At 41.4% G+C, this 14672-nt stretch overlaps 1 protein-coding gene across 2 annotated transcripts in view; it reads left to right on the forward strand.

Annotated features, from left to right (window-relative positions):
* LOC138214224 (mitochondrial adenyl nucleotide antiporter SLC25A23-like) overlaps positions 1 to 14672 on the forward strand; it is an 18741-nt gene extending 4069 nt beyond the window's left edge. The window contains exons 2-10 of one of the 2 annotated variants that reach the window (XM_069175619.1): positions 3210 to 3333; positions 3464 to 3551; positions 5320 to 5431; positions 5745 to 5903; positions 9672 to 9824; positions 10051 to 10164; positions 11268 to 11435; positions 11585 to 11735; positions 12249 to 14672. In XM_069175619.1, the coding sequence (XP_069031720.1) occupies positions 3210 to 3333; positions 3464 to 3551; positions 5320 to 5431; positions 5745 to 5903; positions 9672 to 9824; positions 10051 to 10164; positions 11268 to 11435; positions 11585 to 11735; positions 12249 to 12430 (1251 nt within the window). In that variant the 3' untranslated portion in view covers positions 12431 to 14672. Of the gene's footprint in view, positions 1 to 3209; positions 3334 to 3463; positions 3552 to 3599; positions 5183 to 5319; positions 5432 to 5744; positions 5904 to 9671; positions 9825 to 10050; positions 10165 to 11267; positions 11436 to 11584; positions 11736 to 12248 lie in introns of those variants that run through there. The other variant, XM_069175620.1, reaches the window with a different exon arrangement.

Here is a 14672-nt window from a genome sequence, read left to right on the forward strand (position 1 = left end):
ACAGACAACAGCTGATGGTGCATCTAGGACACCTCACGATGTCCCGAAAACAGAACTCTTTACCTTCTGTTGCATCATGTGACAACTTCCACAACGTGTCCATGAAATTAACCACCACTCTTCCTCACACGAGCTCCTCAGACTTTTAATCTGCCATCAGTTTATACTTTCTTTCCTAAAGTGTGGCATGTTTCTCTTTGCCTGCAGTAAAGTGCTTCTATCGTGCAGAGACTGTATTCAAGGGTCCAGCACCAGCTCTGTCCCCCACACAGTCTGTTGGTCCTCTTCTCCATCCATGTCCACGGTGGGAGGAGTCTCACGCAGCCTTTCTGTTGTTTTCTTATACATATGATCAGCCTCTCGACTGATTTTATTCTGTCATAACACTAAATACTTAGAAATAAAATGCTGCCAACAGAAACAACCTTTTTATTCCAGGCTTTTCTCTGAACAACAGAAGTGACTGTGACATTAACCGTAATCCTCTCTTCAATTAGCAGTACCAAAGAACAGTGCAGTCAGGTCCCTTCAGTCTGTCATTTCATGTCAGTTAGCAGCCTCTCACAGGTCAATGACTAATTTGTGTGGCCTGGTTATAACACCATATAAAGACAACCTGCTCCAGTTTGCAGAGGAATCTAACCCTTTGTGGATGAATATTTTAACAGTGTGTTTGTAACACGAGCCTGCCACCATGCTGAGCCTGTCTAACTCCTGATTTGCCAGTCTGCCTCTCACATCACTTTATTGTAATCGATATACTTCTGCATTCACGTCGAAAGCAGACAGTTGTTGAAATGGTGATGAAAACGGCAGCAGGACTTTTTTAAGATCTCAAACACACCATCCAGTCCCTGCACACCTTAGTGTCGATGACTCAGAGACCTTTTCTGCTGCTGGACATTTACAACCTGTAACCTTGGTTCTACCAGAACCTCCACTTGTACTGTGGTGTTAGGTTCCTCTTCTTCCTTGTTTCCATTGTGTTTTACAGAGCAAGGGGCTCATTTATCAACCAAGTTTGTACAGCTTCATGCTTATACCCCATGTACATCCATTTCAACACATAACATCTCATGTATCACTTTCTTCTTCTGCTTCAAAACGTGCATGAGCACATTGAGAGCCTCTCCTGAGCAGGTCTACCAACACATAGACCAATCAATAAAGCACATATAAATAAACGCCAACCATACGGTCAAGCTTGTCATAATACATATATTGTGAATTGTTTTTCTGTTTTTGATTTGAAAAAAACAACAAGATTTGTTCAGAATAAATGATTTCATTGATGTTTCTATTTTATCTTGTTTATCTCATTTAGCAGTAGGCTACTATTTCATCCCTATTTACAAATTTACATGATGGTATAAAACTGTATTATTGCTAAATTCTGTTAATTGCAGGTGGTGATATTAGGGATTTCACATGAATAACTGTTTTTTTCTTTTTAGGAAAACATAGCATCCAGTAAAATGTAAGGATTTATTAGAGAAGAGCAATGCTGTTGTGTCAGATCGGCTGTTCCTGCTCCAGTGTGATAAACTCAGATTGCTGGAGAACTGCTCAGAAGGTTCTTCACATCGTTGTCCAAAGGAGCGAGAGGCTACTACTCTTTTTTCTTCTAAGTTGGCACTACAGAGAGTTCCTACAGTCAAATAAACACGGTCCTGACCTTTGTGAGCATAGATTCACAAGTCTAACAAGGCTTTATTCAACAAGTCCTCCATACAAAATACTTTACTGTCATTTGCTTCCAAAATTGCTGATACTTTCAGATCTGCTTTCACCTCTTTGAATACAGTTAAAAGCTTTCCTCAAGCTTCACAGCCATCATGCAGGTCTTTGGATGGTAATTAGCTGAAAGTACTTTGACTTTTGAAGACTCTTGTGTTAAGAGGTGCTCAGTGGTTGACGACTGTTCCCAGCAAACTGGTCAGAGTGTAGTCTGAACATCACAGAGCTGCTGTTGACTTGGACCGGCTCAGCAGGACCTTTAGAGAGAGGATCCAAACACAGGGCTCCGGTTGAAAACACAAGCTTGTATTGTGCTCGTAAGAGTCAGTGGAGGGAGAAGATGTGGGAATGACCGGCTGCGGACAATTAGAAAATAAAAAATGTCACTCCAGACTACATATGGCAAATTACTGAAGGGGAGGAAAGTTTCGGAAAAAATTTACAAACCTTTGAGAAAAATTCTGATCTGCACCAAAACCTAGTGCATCGTTCCTTCTGGTGAAAAGTTGTTAGTGTCCTCATTATAAATGGATGAACAAATGAGACTGAAATTAAAGCTGTTTGTTGTCAGTCTCACCATCACTTTAGAGTAACTTTGCTGAATGTCCTTATCTTTGAGCCAGAACTGAACCTGGAGTGTTTCAGAAAGATGGTATATATCTAAAACAAAAAGCCTCGAGGACTCTCCAGTATTGTACTGAGTGACCTCATTTGTTGAGTACAAACAGACATAAAGCAACTTCATAAAACTACATTTCCTATTGTGAATTTGAAATTCAGTAATAGTTTGTTGAAATCAAACCTACTTTTTAAAGATTCTGGTTCCTCTATCACTGTATCAATTTTTTTTTTCAAATTACCACAACATAATAAATTAGTAATATCTACAAATAAGATGACTTTCAATGTTTTGAAGACCTCACATCAAATACTGTAACTACAAAATACACAGCAGAGGGTCTAACTGAGTCTTGACGCTCCATAATAATCAATACAATTTACACAGAGAAAAGATATAACATAGAAACCAAAAACTGATGTTTGTGGTTGATAAACAATTGCTAGTCATTGCTGTCAGTGGACAAGAAGTAATTAATTCCTTTTTCTTTTGTTTTCTAGAGATTTAAATGTTACTCCTCCGCTAACTTCCCCACTTTATGGTTAGAAGAGTAGACATGAGGACTGTCAAAACTGCTCTTGTATTCTGTCTTTCTTTGTCTCTGTCCGACTCAAGAGAGGAGAGATAATGTTGACAGCCAGGTAAGAAGTAGTTTACTTACTGATCGTCACAGGGAGCACAGCGTGTCACAGTCTGTCCTCCCCTCACCCCCCCACCCTCGATCCCCCGACCCCTCCGTCACCTTCCTCCATGCTGTCTGCATCACCAACACATCCTGACCTGCTCCATCCCCCTCCCGAGGATGATGTATACTTGCTGCTGAATGACGGAGTTTCACTGTCTGCACCAACAGATCGTCCTCGAGAGCGACATCAACCATGATGGTTTGCTGGATTTCCAGGAGTTCTCTCAGTACCTCCGGGCTCATGAGAAAAGGCTGTGGATCATGTTCCACAGCCTGGACCGCAACAATGATGGTGTGTGCACGCTTAACATCTGCAAACACACACACACAGACCTAAAATACACTTAATATCATCTTTACATGGAATGAACAAACACACCACTGTTAACGAAGGTGTTCACGCTCTCTGTTCGGTTTTGTAGGACGAATTGATGTGGGAGAGATTCAGCACACGCTGCACAAGCTTGGCATGGAGGTCACCATGGAGCAGGCCTCCAGAATACTGCAGAGGTGTGTGTGTGTGTGTGTGTGTGTGTGTGTGTGTGTGTGTGTGTGTGTGTGTGTGTGTGTGTGTGTGTGTGTGTGTGAGACAGCAGAAAATAAAACAGTAAATAGCCAAAAACAAATGTAAAAAAGGAATTTGTGTCCATTTAAAAGAAAAACATTTTTTTGATATTGCTTAGACCCCAAATGATAAAGAAGTAAAGAAGTAGGATATGACTATATGACTATGACTATATAGATTATTGAAGAAAACAAAACAAAAATCTGAATGAATGAAAATAATGTGATATACTGTCCAGCTCTGACCTCATGATTCAGACAGCTGCAGGCCTGGACCTTTAAGAGAAGCATAAAAAAAAACTACATTTGTTTTACCAACCCTGCAATCAGACAAAAATAAACCTTCGTCATGATGGACTCATATCTGTCGCAAAGTCGGTGACTTCATGCAGGTTTCAACTTCAGCTGTTTTTAACATAACTGTTTTGTACTAAATATATCCTTATTATGAAATCCACAGTCCTATGATTGTGTACCTCAACAAAACAAGTGGGAACATGAGTGAGGCCTGTCCCTCGACAACGGTAGAGGACACGTCATGGAACTGTTGGAGTATATCAAGTATTTGGTCTGGGGGCGGTTGGTGTGTGTGTGTGTGTGTGTGTGTGTGTGTGTGTGTGTGTGTGTGTGTGTGTGTGTGTGTGTGTGTGTGTGTGTGTGTGTGTGTGTGTGCGTGTGTGTATCACCACCCTGGCATTACAGGGAATCTGGTGTATCGGTTATTAAAATGCAACCTGCCACCATTTGTGGGAGCTTGCAGAGTGTGTCACATTGAATAAAGAGGTTGTCTGGTACAATGACTATTATGGATGTTTCATCGTTGTGCTTCATCTCTGTTTCATCCGATTTGGTCGAGCTGTCGTTGAGAATGTTTAGAACAGGTTCAAAGACCTCAGTGTCTCTGACTCAGTTATAAAAATTTACTTGCTGTGATTTACAGTTTTTGTAGGTGGAAGTGTCCTTTCTTGCTGTTTTTCTAATCTCATTCTGGCCTGGTGATGACAACAAAAAGACTTATTTTATTTCAAAACCGTGTCAGGTGTCTCAGCTACAGAGCTCAAGGTTGTTTAGTTCGGCCTCAGCTGTAGAGCTGTTTGAATGAATTTGGGGATGTTGCTTTTTGTGGACATTTACAAAGTATCTGTAGTATTAATACGATGAAAAGTAGTTCATATCAAAGAGACATAGCTTGTCACATGTGCTTATTATCAGCCATAAAGGGTGTCAACTTGACAGCTGTATGTCTGTCTGTCTGTTTCTATGTGTGCACCACTGTTGCCAACTACTTCAATGGAAAGTAGTTCAACTTGGTGCTTTCTGTTCTCACATGCACTTTATTTTTAACCATATTCACAATAAAGCTTTTCACATTTACATATTTTCCAAGGGACGAGAATGAAATACTGACTGAAATGCAGTCCATTAAAACTACATATTAACCAGTAATGGCTTCCTATCCCAACTTTTAATGTGTATGCTGTTGGTCCTTTATGTGGCAACAAACCAACCCAACCTGCTGAGGCCTGAACTTTACAGGACCTCCGACCAACATGTTAGCAGCAGCTAGAAGTAAAATGGTAAATACATTCAGTTTCTGTCTCCACAAGTGGAATTGCAAACTTAACCAAACAGATCTAAATGTTGACAGTTCAAATTAATAAAAAAAATTTTTTGTTGTAACAAATTGTAATTATCTGGTGTAACTTTCTCCCAGCATGGACAGGGATGGCACCATGACCATTAACTGGAACGAATGGCGTGATCACTTCCTGTTTAACCCTCTCCACAACATGGAGGAGATTGTCCACCACTGGAAACACTCTCATGTGAGTTACCAGTTCCCAGTAATAATAAAGTGTCCAGTTAATAACAGTGATAACATCCTGACAATAAATACATTTTGCACTTCTAAGAAGAGAAGCAGGAGGTAGCGTTAACTTACAAAGCATAACAACACTGTGAACTACAGTGTGTTCATCCATAACTTAAATTCTGAAGAAAGAAAAGATGAATTTAGATGAATCTTTTGGCAAGTAATGGTACTGAAGAAGAACCAAAACTCTCCATTGCAGTATACTATTTACTGAAGGGTTATCCAACAACTATAGGTTGGGCCTTTAATTTCTAATGTTGTTATAGATGTTTGACATTGGGGAACACCTGACGGTGCCAGATGAGTTCTCGGAGCGAGAGCGGCGATCCGGTCTGGTGTGGAGGCAGCTGGTTGCTGGAGCCATGGCAGGAGCGGTGTCCCGCACCGGAACTGCTCCTCTGGACCGCCTCAAAGTCTTCCTGCAGGTGGGTCATCTCACTGTCACACTGGTACAAAGTTAACTAGAATAATCACCTGGCCACCTAAGTCCATACCTGTCCAAACTCATATAGATGGTGCTGCAAAGAATCAATAAATCGTAAAACATGGATGCTTCACACACATCTTCTATCCTGATGGAATAGAAAATCTACACAATCACCACAATTTCAAAGTGGACACCCAATTTTAGTGTCATCGATTCAGCATCTGACATAAATGTGAAGTGTTGAAAAATGGACCGAAAAGTATCCTATTAGATATTTGTGCAATATGTTGTCATAATTATGGTATGAATTATTGAGTTGTGTTCACAAACATGTTTTTTGAGGTAACAGTTACCTTTGACCACCAAATTTGAATCATATCAAATATGAGTCAACGTGAATCACTTCATCGTTGAGTCCAAGTGAACGCTGGTGTCAAATTTGAAGAAAGTCACTCAAGGTGTTCCTGTCACGATATGTGGTGTGAGTGGACCCAATGCAGCACGGACAACAGCAGAACTTCAGGTAAGGATATTTATTTCTAAAACACAGGTTATCAGACAGGCTGGACCGGACGGTCCTCTAGACCAGAACAGCACGTCAGGCAGGATTGACTGGGTGGTACCCGAGGCCCGACTCAGGATAACGGGCAGGATCGACTGTGTGGTACCCGAGGCCCGACTCAGGGTAACAGACAGGATCGACTGTGTGGTACCCGAGGCCCGACTCAGGGCAACAGACAGGATCGACTGGGTGGTACCCGAGGCCCGACTCAGGGTAACAGACAGGATCGACTGGGTGGTACCCAAGGCCCGACTCAGGATAACAGACAGGATCGACTGGGTGGTACCCGAGGCCCAACTCAGGGTAACAGACAGGATCGACTGGGTGGTACCCAAGGCCCGACTCAGGATAACAGACAGGATCGACTGGGTGGTACCCGAGGCCCGACTCAGGGTAACAGACAGGATCGACTGGGTGGTACCCGAGGCCCGACTCAGGATAACAGACAGGATCGACTGGGTGGTACCCGAGGCCCAGGACAAAAACAGAGAAACCACAGAGACAGACAGGAAATCCTGACAGTTCCTGGGAGAACACTTTCACAAGAATGGGAAAGTAACGTGGTCAAGGTGACTTTGAACTTCGACTGAGAACATTTAATTAGTAAATCCTTGAGTCAAAGTGAACGTTTCTTCAGCTGGTTTGGTGGAGCACAGCTATGTGAATATATGTTACAGCCATTCAAGTGGGTCTCGGACACTTTCATTTTGTCAAAGTAGCTCTAAAAGGAAAAAAGCCCAGTTATATATACTGATTCATGAACAGACACAGATAAGTGCACATCCAGAGAAAGACTTCAGACTTTTATTCCCAGACTTTACACCTTCTAGACTTCACTGATAAAACTGCATATGGATAGAAGTGATTCTTTCATCACAAACTCAGGGGGCAAAATAATTTATCTTGTGGTTCTACAATGTGTGAACTTCATAGCTAACACAGATACAAATACAAAGCCAACATCATTTAAACTAAGGGCTTTGACCTACACACATGCTCTGAGCACACACTCTCCCAACACTCTGGCACACAATAGCACAAAGCGAATGACCTGCTTATTCCCCCGTCCTGTAGGCGAGTGTTGGCGGCTCTTTACAGCTCCTGACTGCAGTCAGAACGTCCAAATGACACCTGCTGCTCTCTTGTATCAACCGTTGCCTATATATGTTTATATATTTTTATTCTGTTGTCAAATAACTAAAGGAGTTGAAAATATTGTCTGATTGTGAGAAACCAACCTGTTACCTGTAATGAAAAGCTTGTCAGAGATACAGTGGCATTTCATTGCAATAAGATATTTTAAATTTGGTATTATGTAGGAGTATTCCCACCTCCACTAATAGATGGATCAGATGAGCTGGTATCACGCCACTGTGGCTAGCAGGAAAAAAATATCATCACGTTCTTCAATTTGATCTTTTCATTCTTTGAGAAACAGCTGTATACAGTGAAAGTACTGCTGCGACAACTCAACTCCATCTAAGCAAATGTAGTGTTGTGGCAGTATTAAAATATCAATCTGTCCTTCACATGCTGCCCTGATACTCACTCAAAGAAATAAAACAAAGCACATGGTGGGTAGTTCGGGTGGGCGGTTGGAACGGTCTCAGTAAAAACATAGGCAGGTTGGCTCGGCTGTGTTCAATGACTGAAGCATCACAAAACATTTAGATATCAGAGGAATGACTGAAATCAATCAGCAGCACTTTAAAGTGGATTTCTGGATAAATACCCACTGGGCCATCATGCAGCATTATGTTACTGTAAGTGGGTTCAGTGACAGTGGATGGGGACAACTGGACTAGAATGTGCAGAGCTTCATAGCTTCTTTAAGTTCACTGTTGTGGCTTCTGGTTCACAACTTTACAGTTTTGGTTCATTCTCACTGCTGTTGTAGCACATTTTAACTTCAGTCTGCAGTTGTTTTAAGTGAACAGAATTAGATAAAGACACCGTACACTACCTGATCAGCAGCAAAACCGCGGTGAGCAACTAAAGAGGCAGAAACTCTGTCAAAAGTAGGTTAGGACCAAAACACAGCTAAAAGATTAACACAGATTAACAGGGTTGAACTCAATTACACAACACAGCAGCAGATGTTTAGTTAAGAGAAAGATTTACTTACTAATGTGGACAAAACCAGGTAACAGAGTCCACAGTCCAAAATGAAAACAAGGTCCAGTAAATGAATAAAAACTAGTTCTATGCAACACTTAAACTGGCCTGACATGATAACTAATGGAGAAACACAGACTGGGACCTCTGATGGGTGAAAGGAGTGAGATATTCTGTGTTCCCGATGGCATACTTACATACTAACACTCACTGTTTTGAGTACATCAGTGTGTTCACACTGTCAGCACAGAAACATGCAGAACACTACCAGTACCAGCATGATGAACTCAAAACAGTCCGACACGCTCGACACTTTCCAGCCACCGCCTTGGCTACGTAGAGGAAGGGGCGGGGCCACCGGCGTAAAGGATTTTCAAATTAAGGCATCTGAAGAAGCTGCAGCTGCTCCTGAACATAAAAGTGTTTCTTTTCCACTGCTGCTGCTGGACAGAAGAATCAGTGTGTTTATTGACAGGACACAAAAACACGCTGATTTCTGGGTAAAATAATGAAAACTGCAGATATGTCGGGTGAGGTTCGGATGTGATGGTTATTTCCACTGAGTGCAGATGGGCAAGTATGAGTCCTAACATGTAAAATTGCTATTTGTTAGTGTACTAAGGGAAGAATATAATTAAACCACGACAGAGGGTATTAGACCTACATTCATGTGGACACATTTTCACATGATCATTTTGGACTGCAGTTCTTCCATTTATGACTGTTGACCTTTGTGACAGCAGCACTGGTCACCTTCACCTTCCTGGAGGATTGTACAAGATACTGCTTTATTTTTCAAAAAACAAGAAAAGCTGTGGCCAGAGGTCCACAGACCAAACCAAATGGTCAGGGCAAGAGAATTAATCTGTCTTGGTTACCTCATCACAGATCAACAAATTTGAATTGATGCATTACTTGGATCTACAAAATCTTTATCAGGAAAACCGTTTTCTTCATATTCAGTTTTTTTGATTGCACCTGCGCCCAGCTGGGGTTTGGATCTGCACACTGTCCACCATCCCCAGTAACCCTTTAAACACAGCACATGTTGCAACGATACACCTGACCTGTGAGTGTTTGTGTGTCCAGGTACACGGCTCTTCATCTCGGGGGATGAATCTGTGGTCCGGCCTGAGGGGGATGGTCCAGGAGGGAGGCATCTCTTCACTCTGGAGGGGAAATGGAATCAATGTCCTCAAGATTGCCCCTGAATCTGCCATTAAGTTTATGGCCTATGAACAGGTCAGTTCACCGGAGCCAATCAACGACAAAGTGAAAAGAAGGATGTGATTTGGAAGTCTTGGATAGTTTTAATAAATCCTGCATCATATATAACAGGACAATAAAATACTGTATTCGCTGTCCCTTTGCAGAGGAGAATATCATTACTACTCTTCTATGCCCTCATGACGTCTTCCATACCTTATGCCTTCCTCTCCTCCTGTTCCTCACTCTGCTCTTATTCTAGATAAAGTGGATGATCCGAGGCAGTAGAGAGGGGGCCAGTTTAAGGGTACAAGAGAGGTTCATTGCTGGCTCTCTGGCAGGAGCTACTGCCCAGACCATCATTTACCCCATGGAGGTAGGTATCAAATTTGTGTTGAGTCGTCAGTCATTCCCGCTTGATGATTAGCTTCTCTCAGGTTTCCCTTATTGGATCCTTTTATTGTGTGTTACAGTCCTGACTGTGAGTATGTCGTCGGTTCAGACACTTTGGAACATTCAGTTTGATAAATTAAATCATGGGAACTCCATCAATGTGCCAAGTCCTAGCTTCACTTTGAGTAGGTGTACATCAGAAGCAAGATCTTTGTCTTTAACTGCTAGATCCAGTTAGATAAAATATGTTTTTTCTTCAATGGTAATTCTTCAGCTTAAGACTCATTGACCAAAGTTGACAACCAGCCACAACCTTATATATGAGTAGAAATCAGCTCCTCAGTTATTATGGAGGATTAATGAGTAACGCTAATGCATTTTGAAATTGGTCTCTTCCTTGCAAATTCCTTTAATATTAATCTATCCTGAGTGTCACTCACCAAGATAATGACCTCTTACATAATGAAACTTTGTTGGCAAAAAAATGCAGAGTTTAACTCCACATCAAACAGGAGTAGTTTCTTTAAATTGAAGCCGGTAGCATAATGATTAAACATACAAACTAGACTTTTGTAAAATCTTGGGTGCTGCTACACGGCAGAGAAATGACCTCAACAGAACATAACTGAACTAATACCACTTCACTTCAGTCTGAAGTAGCAACAACAGAAAACAAAATGACTCAAATAAAAACAGAAGGAAAACTTCTCCAATTTACCAGTTGATTTATGCTCCAAACTGAATAGTGACCAAAAGAATGAGAGCAGACAGGAGGTCCAAATAAGTATTTTTGCAGAGTGTCTGAGCTCACTTATAGTTTTAGTTGAATGAGGAGATCCCGACGACGTAGAAGAATGTCTGGGATACTCTGCTCAGTCTGCTGCTTCCGAAAACCACACAGAAAATGGATGGGTGGAAAAGGAGCTCTTGATGCTATTTCGGTTCCCCTTTAAGAATACAAGGATTAGTTCTATCGCCTTTGTCCAGTTGAAAAAAACACCTCCTGTTCCTGTTTCTCCTCACTCCTATAACAGAATCGAAATACTTTTATTTTCCTCCCTCTCGTCCCGTTCCCGTTCCGGGTAGGTACTGAAAACTCGTCTGACATTAAGAAAGACAGGACAATACTCAGGTATGGCTGATTGTGCCAGACAGATACTGAAGAAAGAGGGCCTCCGAGCTTTCTACAGGGGTTACCTGCCAAACACATTGGGCATCATCCCCTACGCTGGCATCGACTTGGCTGTGTACGAGGTATGTACTGTGTGGGGCTTTTTGACCATTTGATTTTGAAATGAGTGAAATGTGTTCATTTACAATCATTTCTTTTCCCTTCCCTTCTTTTTCTCTTCCCCCCTCTTCTTCTTCATTGCCTAAACCTTTCTCACTGCTCATACTTACAGACTCTTAAGAACGCCTGGCTCCAACGGTTCTGTGTAGATTCAGCAGACCCCGGAGTTTTGGTTCTGCTGGGCTGCGGTACCGTCTCCAGCACCTGTGGCCAACTGGCATCTTATCCTCTCGCTCTCATCCGGACACGCATGCAGGCACAAGGTGAGATTTACTGTAAAATCAGTCATAGGAAATGTACTGATCCAGTAGAATGATCCAGAATTGGATCTGCTTCATATTCACCATTCTCTGTATTACAAGGTCAGTTAGACTTCCTGACAGTCAAGAGGAAATCATAAATAAAGCTAGAGTACAGTCCAGTAACTATTTCAGCTTAGATATCCCTCGAGGGCACTTCAATGATGGCAGAACTGTGACCCTCCAATTGGAAGGACCTACAAACAGCCCTCAAACTAGAGTCTTACATTACCTTTGGCGATTGAATATATTTATTATCAGATGTCTTTTATGATTCTTGTGGCTGTTTTTATCAGTTTTATATTGATTGTGTAATTGTGTTGTTTTGTTTCCAGGTTGTGTTCTTGTGATTGTTTCTTGTTCTCAGGAATGTCTTCGAACAGAGATTTTTATCTCCATGAGACTTCCTGATTAAATAAAGTTGAAATAAATGAATATGTGTGCATCTTTAACCCTCTCCTGTTCCTTTCTTTTCAGCCATCACTGAAGGTAAACCCAAGCTGACCATGGTGGGCCAGTTCAAATACATCATATCTCAGGAAGGTGTGCCGGGCCTGTACCGAGGCATCACCCCCAACTTCCTCAAAGTTGTCCCCGCGGTCAGCATCTCCTACGTGGTGTATGAGCACATGAAGAAAGTCCTAGGGGTGGGTTACTGACTAAGAGGGACAACCGGACAAAATGGACAGTGAAGGCAAAGACATATTATGCTTGAGATGAGAGGTGACGATTCAGCTCCTCCAAAGAAAATGAATGGAAGTCTACGGAGAGGAGGGAGGGGTCATTTCTCACATGCTGTCTGCTGGACTTCCTGTTAACACTGGTTCAAGCTTGTGCAATTTACAGGTAGTATGTCAGTAGGTAATTCTCATCTGTGGAATTTGAAGAGAATATTCTCTTTGCCACGATTATGTAACATGCATAGACTACAAACAAAAGCTGCCAGGCTATTTGTATTGGAATTAGCATCTTGACATCTTTCCGTTCCTGGAAACAAACGGCTGTTTGTTCCTGCTGGCTAAGTTGATGATGGCTGGAGTTTTGTTATAATTACTTTTATGGCTGCTCATGTAACCATGGCAACTACCGAAAAAGCACCAAGCATGAATCGAGGGAGCTCAATTCACTCATTCAAATTCAATTTTCTACACTGGGCTTATAAACAAAGTTTGTCATATTAGTTAGAAATACTTCATAATTTAGTCAAATTGTTTTCCACTTCCTGTAGATTATGATAATAGAGTGAGCTACTAAATTACTGCAACCAAATTCCAAACAGTAAGAACAAATTACACTCTTTCTTTATCAACACCTTTAAAAGAAACTTGTGGAGAGATAAAATACTTCCTGGATAGGAGCTCAGGTATTCTGCACGATGCGATGTCCTTGTTCCATCCTGGACATTGTAGTTGACCATATCACTCCGAGGGTGAAACCAGTGTCACCAAACCAGCACTTTTATATCGTTCATCGCTGAACTTCAGCTTCATCATAGAGCGATGTGGAATCTCACGTTGGTTTTATGTTGGTAGCTCTAAACACAAATGCATCTGCTGTATCTGCTCAGTGGACTTTTCCAGACAAACCTTTAATATGCTGAAGAGTTACAGGGTTTGTTTGGTCTGAGAGTGCAGCTCGTAGGTCGCTTTTCTTTATCTGTAGTGTCACAGAGAATTGTGAAGCGGTATCAGCAGTCTGGAGTATATGGACGGTCTTGATTTATAAAATGCACTGTCCTCATAGAGTAAAGAATGCAAAACGTAACTCATGAATAGAGGTGTGAGTAAGTCTCCTCTATTTTCATAGTGACTGAAAAGGTGCAGCTGATTAACAATAATGTGTGTGGGAAGTCTCTGTCAGCCAGATAAATCATGAAGCTGAACACATTTACTGAATTTTACCAGTTCACCACTGAGATCCATCAACCTTCCGACAATCTAATATTTACCTCCAGCTTCTGACAGAAAATACCTGAAACTGAAATCTCTCCAAAATGCCTGTAAGGGAATGTGCAAAAATGATTAGGAGGTCATGGGGTCAGTATATTATTTTGCCATATAGAAATATTACAATCCCCTGCCTCCCCTGGACATTTTTGTAAATTCCCCAGGTACATCTTGAGTTGGGATTGTTTTGTTCAAACTACTTTTTCTGAGGTCAAGAATGAGCTGTCATGCTAAATTTCACATCCCTCCAGTTAAGAGCTCCAGAAAAGATTTGTCTGTTACAGTTGGTGTCGAATCAAAGGTGAACAAAGTGGGTGAACTAATGAAAACACCCACCTGGAGTTCATCACCCTCTGCAGTGATGTGAACACATGACTGCTACGATCACTTCTGTATGTTCTCTCAGCATTTTTGCATGTGGAGGTGGATTATGGTCATTCCAGATTTTCCAAACAACTGATTTTCTAACTAATCCTATATTTTCTAAACTGAAAGCATATTGAACTATTTTCTGTACCTTGCTCCCTGCACCGGAGCTTCAACCAAAATAACCTGAGCTGCAAGTGTCAGACGATGAGGGTGAATGAGAGTGATGGAGTTTGTATCTGTGCATGATTTTTATCATATTTAGCTCTAACTTGAATTTGAACTGCACAAAAACTTTCTATAGTAGTTTGTTGGTGCAGTTCTGATGCTGCTGCATGTAAAGTGTAAAGGGAGTGGTGTTACACTCATATAGACAATGAATGTCATTATTTGCATGGCACACAAGGATATATCATCTATATTATTATGCTTATGAATGCCTTTTTTCCTTACTTTTTTTTTCAGTTTCCCTCCCTTGCAAGCGTACTTAGCTTCATTAAAAATATGACCACCAAAGGGATTACATCTTGGATTTCCAATAAAGACTAAAGGCATGAACACGTTTATAAAAGAACGTGAGCACCACAGA

This window comes from Embiotoca jacksoni, unplaced genomic scaffold, assembly GCF_022577435.1.
Source record: "Embiotoca jacksoni isolate LCO1_2020_lvr unplaced genomic scaffold, fEmbJac1.0.p SCAF_69, whole genome shotgun sequence".
NCBI classification, from domain to species: domain Eukaryota; kingdom Metazoa; phylum Chordata; class Actinopteri; family Embiotocidae; genus Embiotoca; species Embiotoca jacksoni.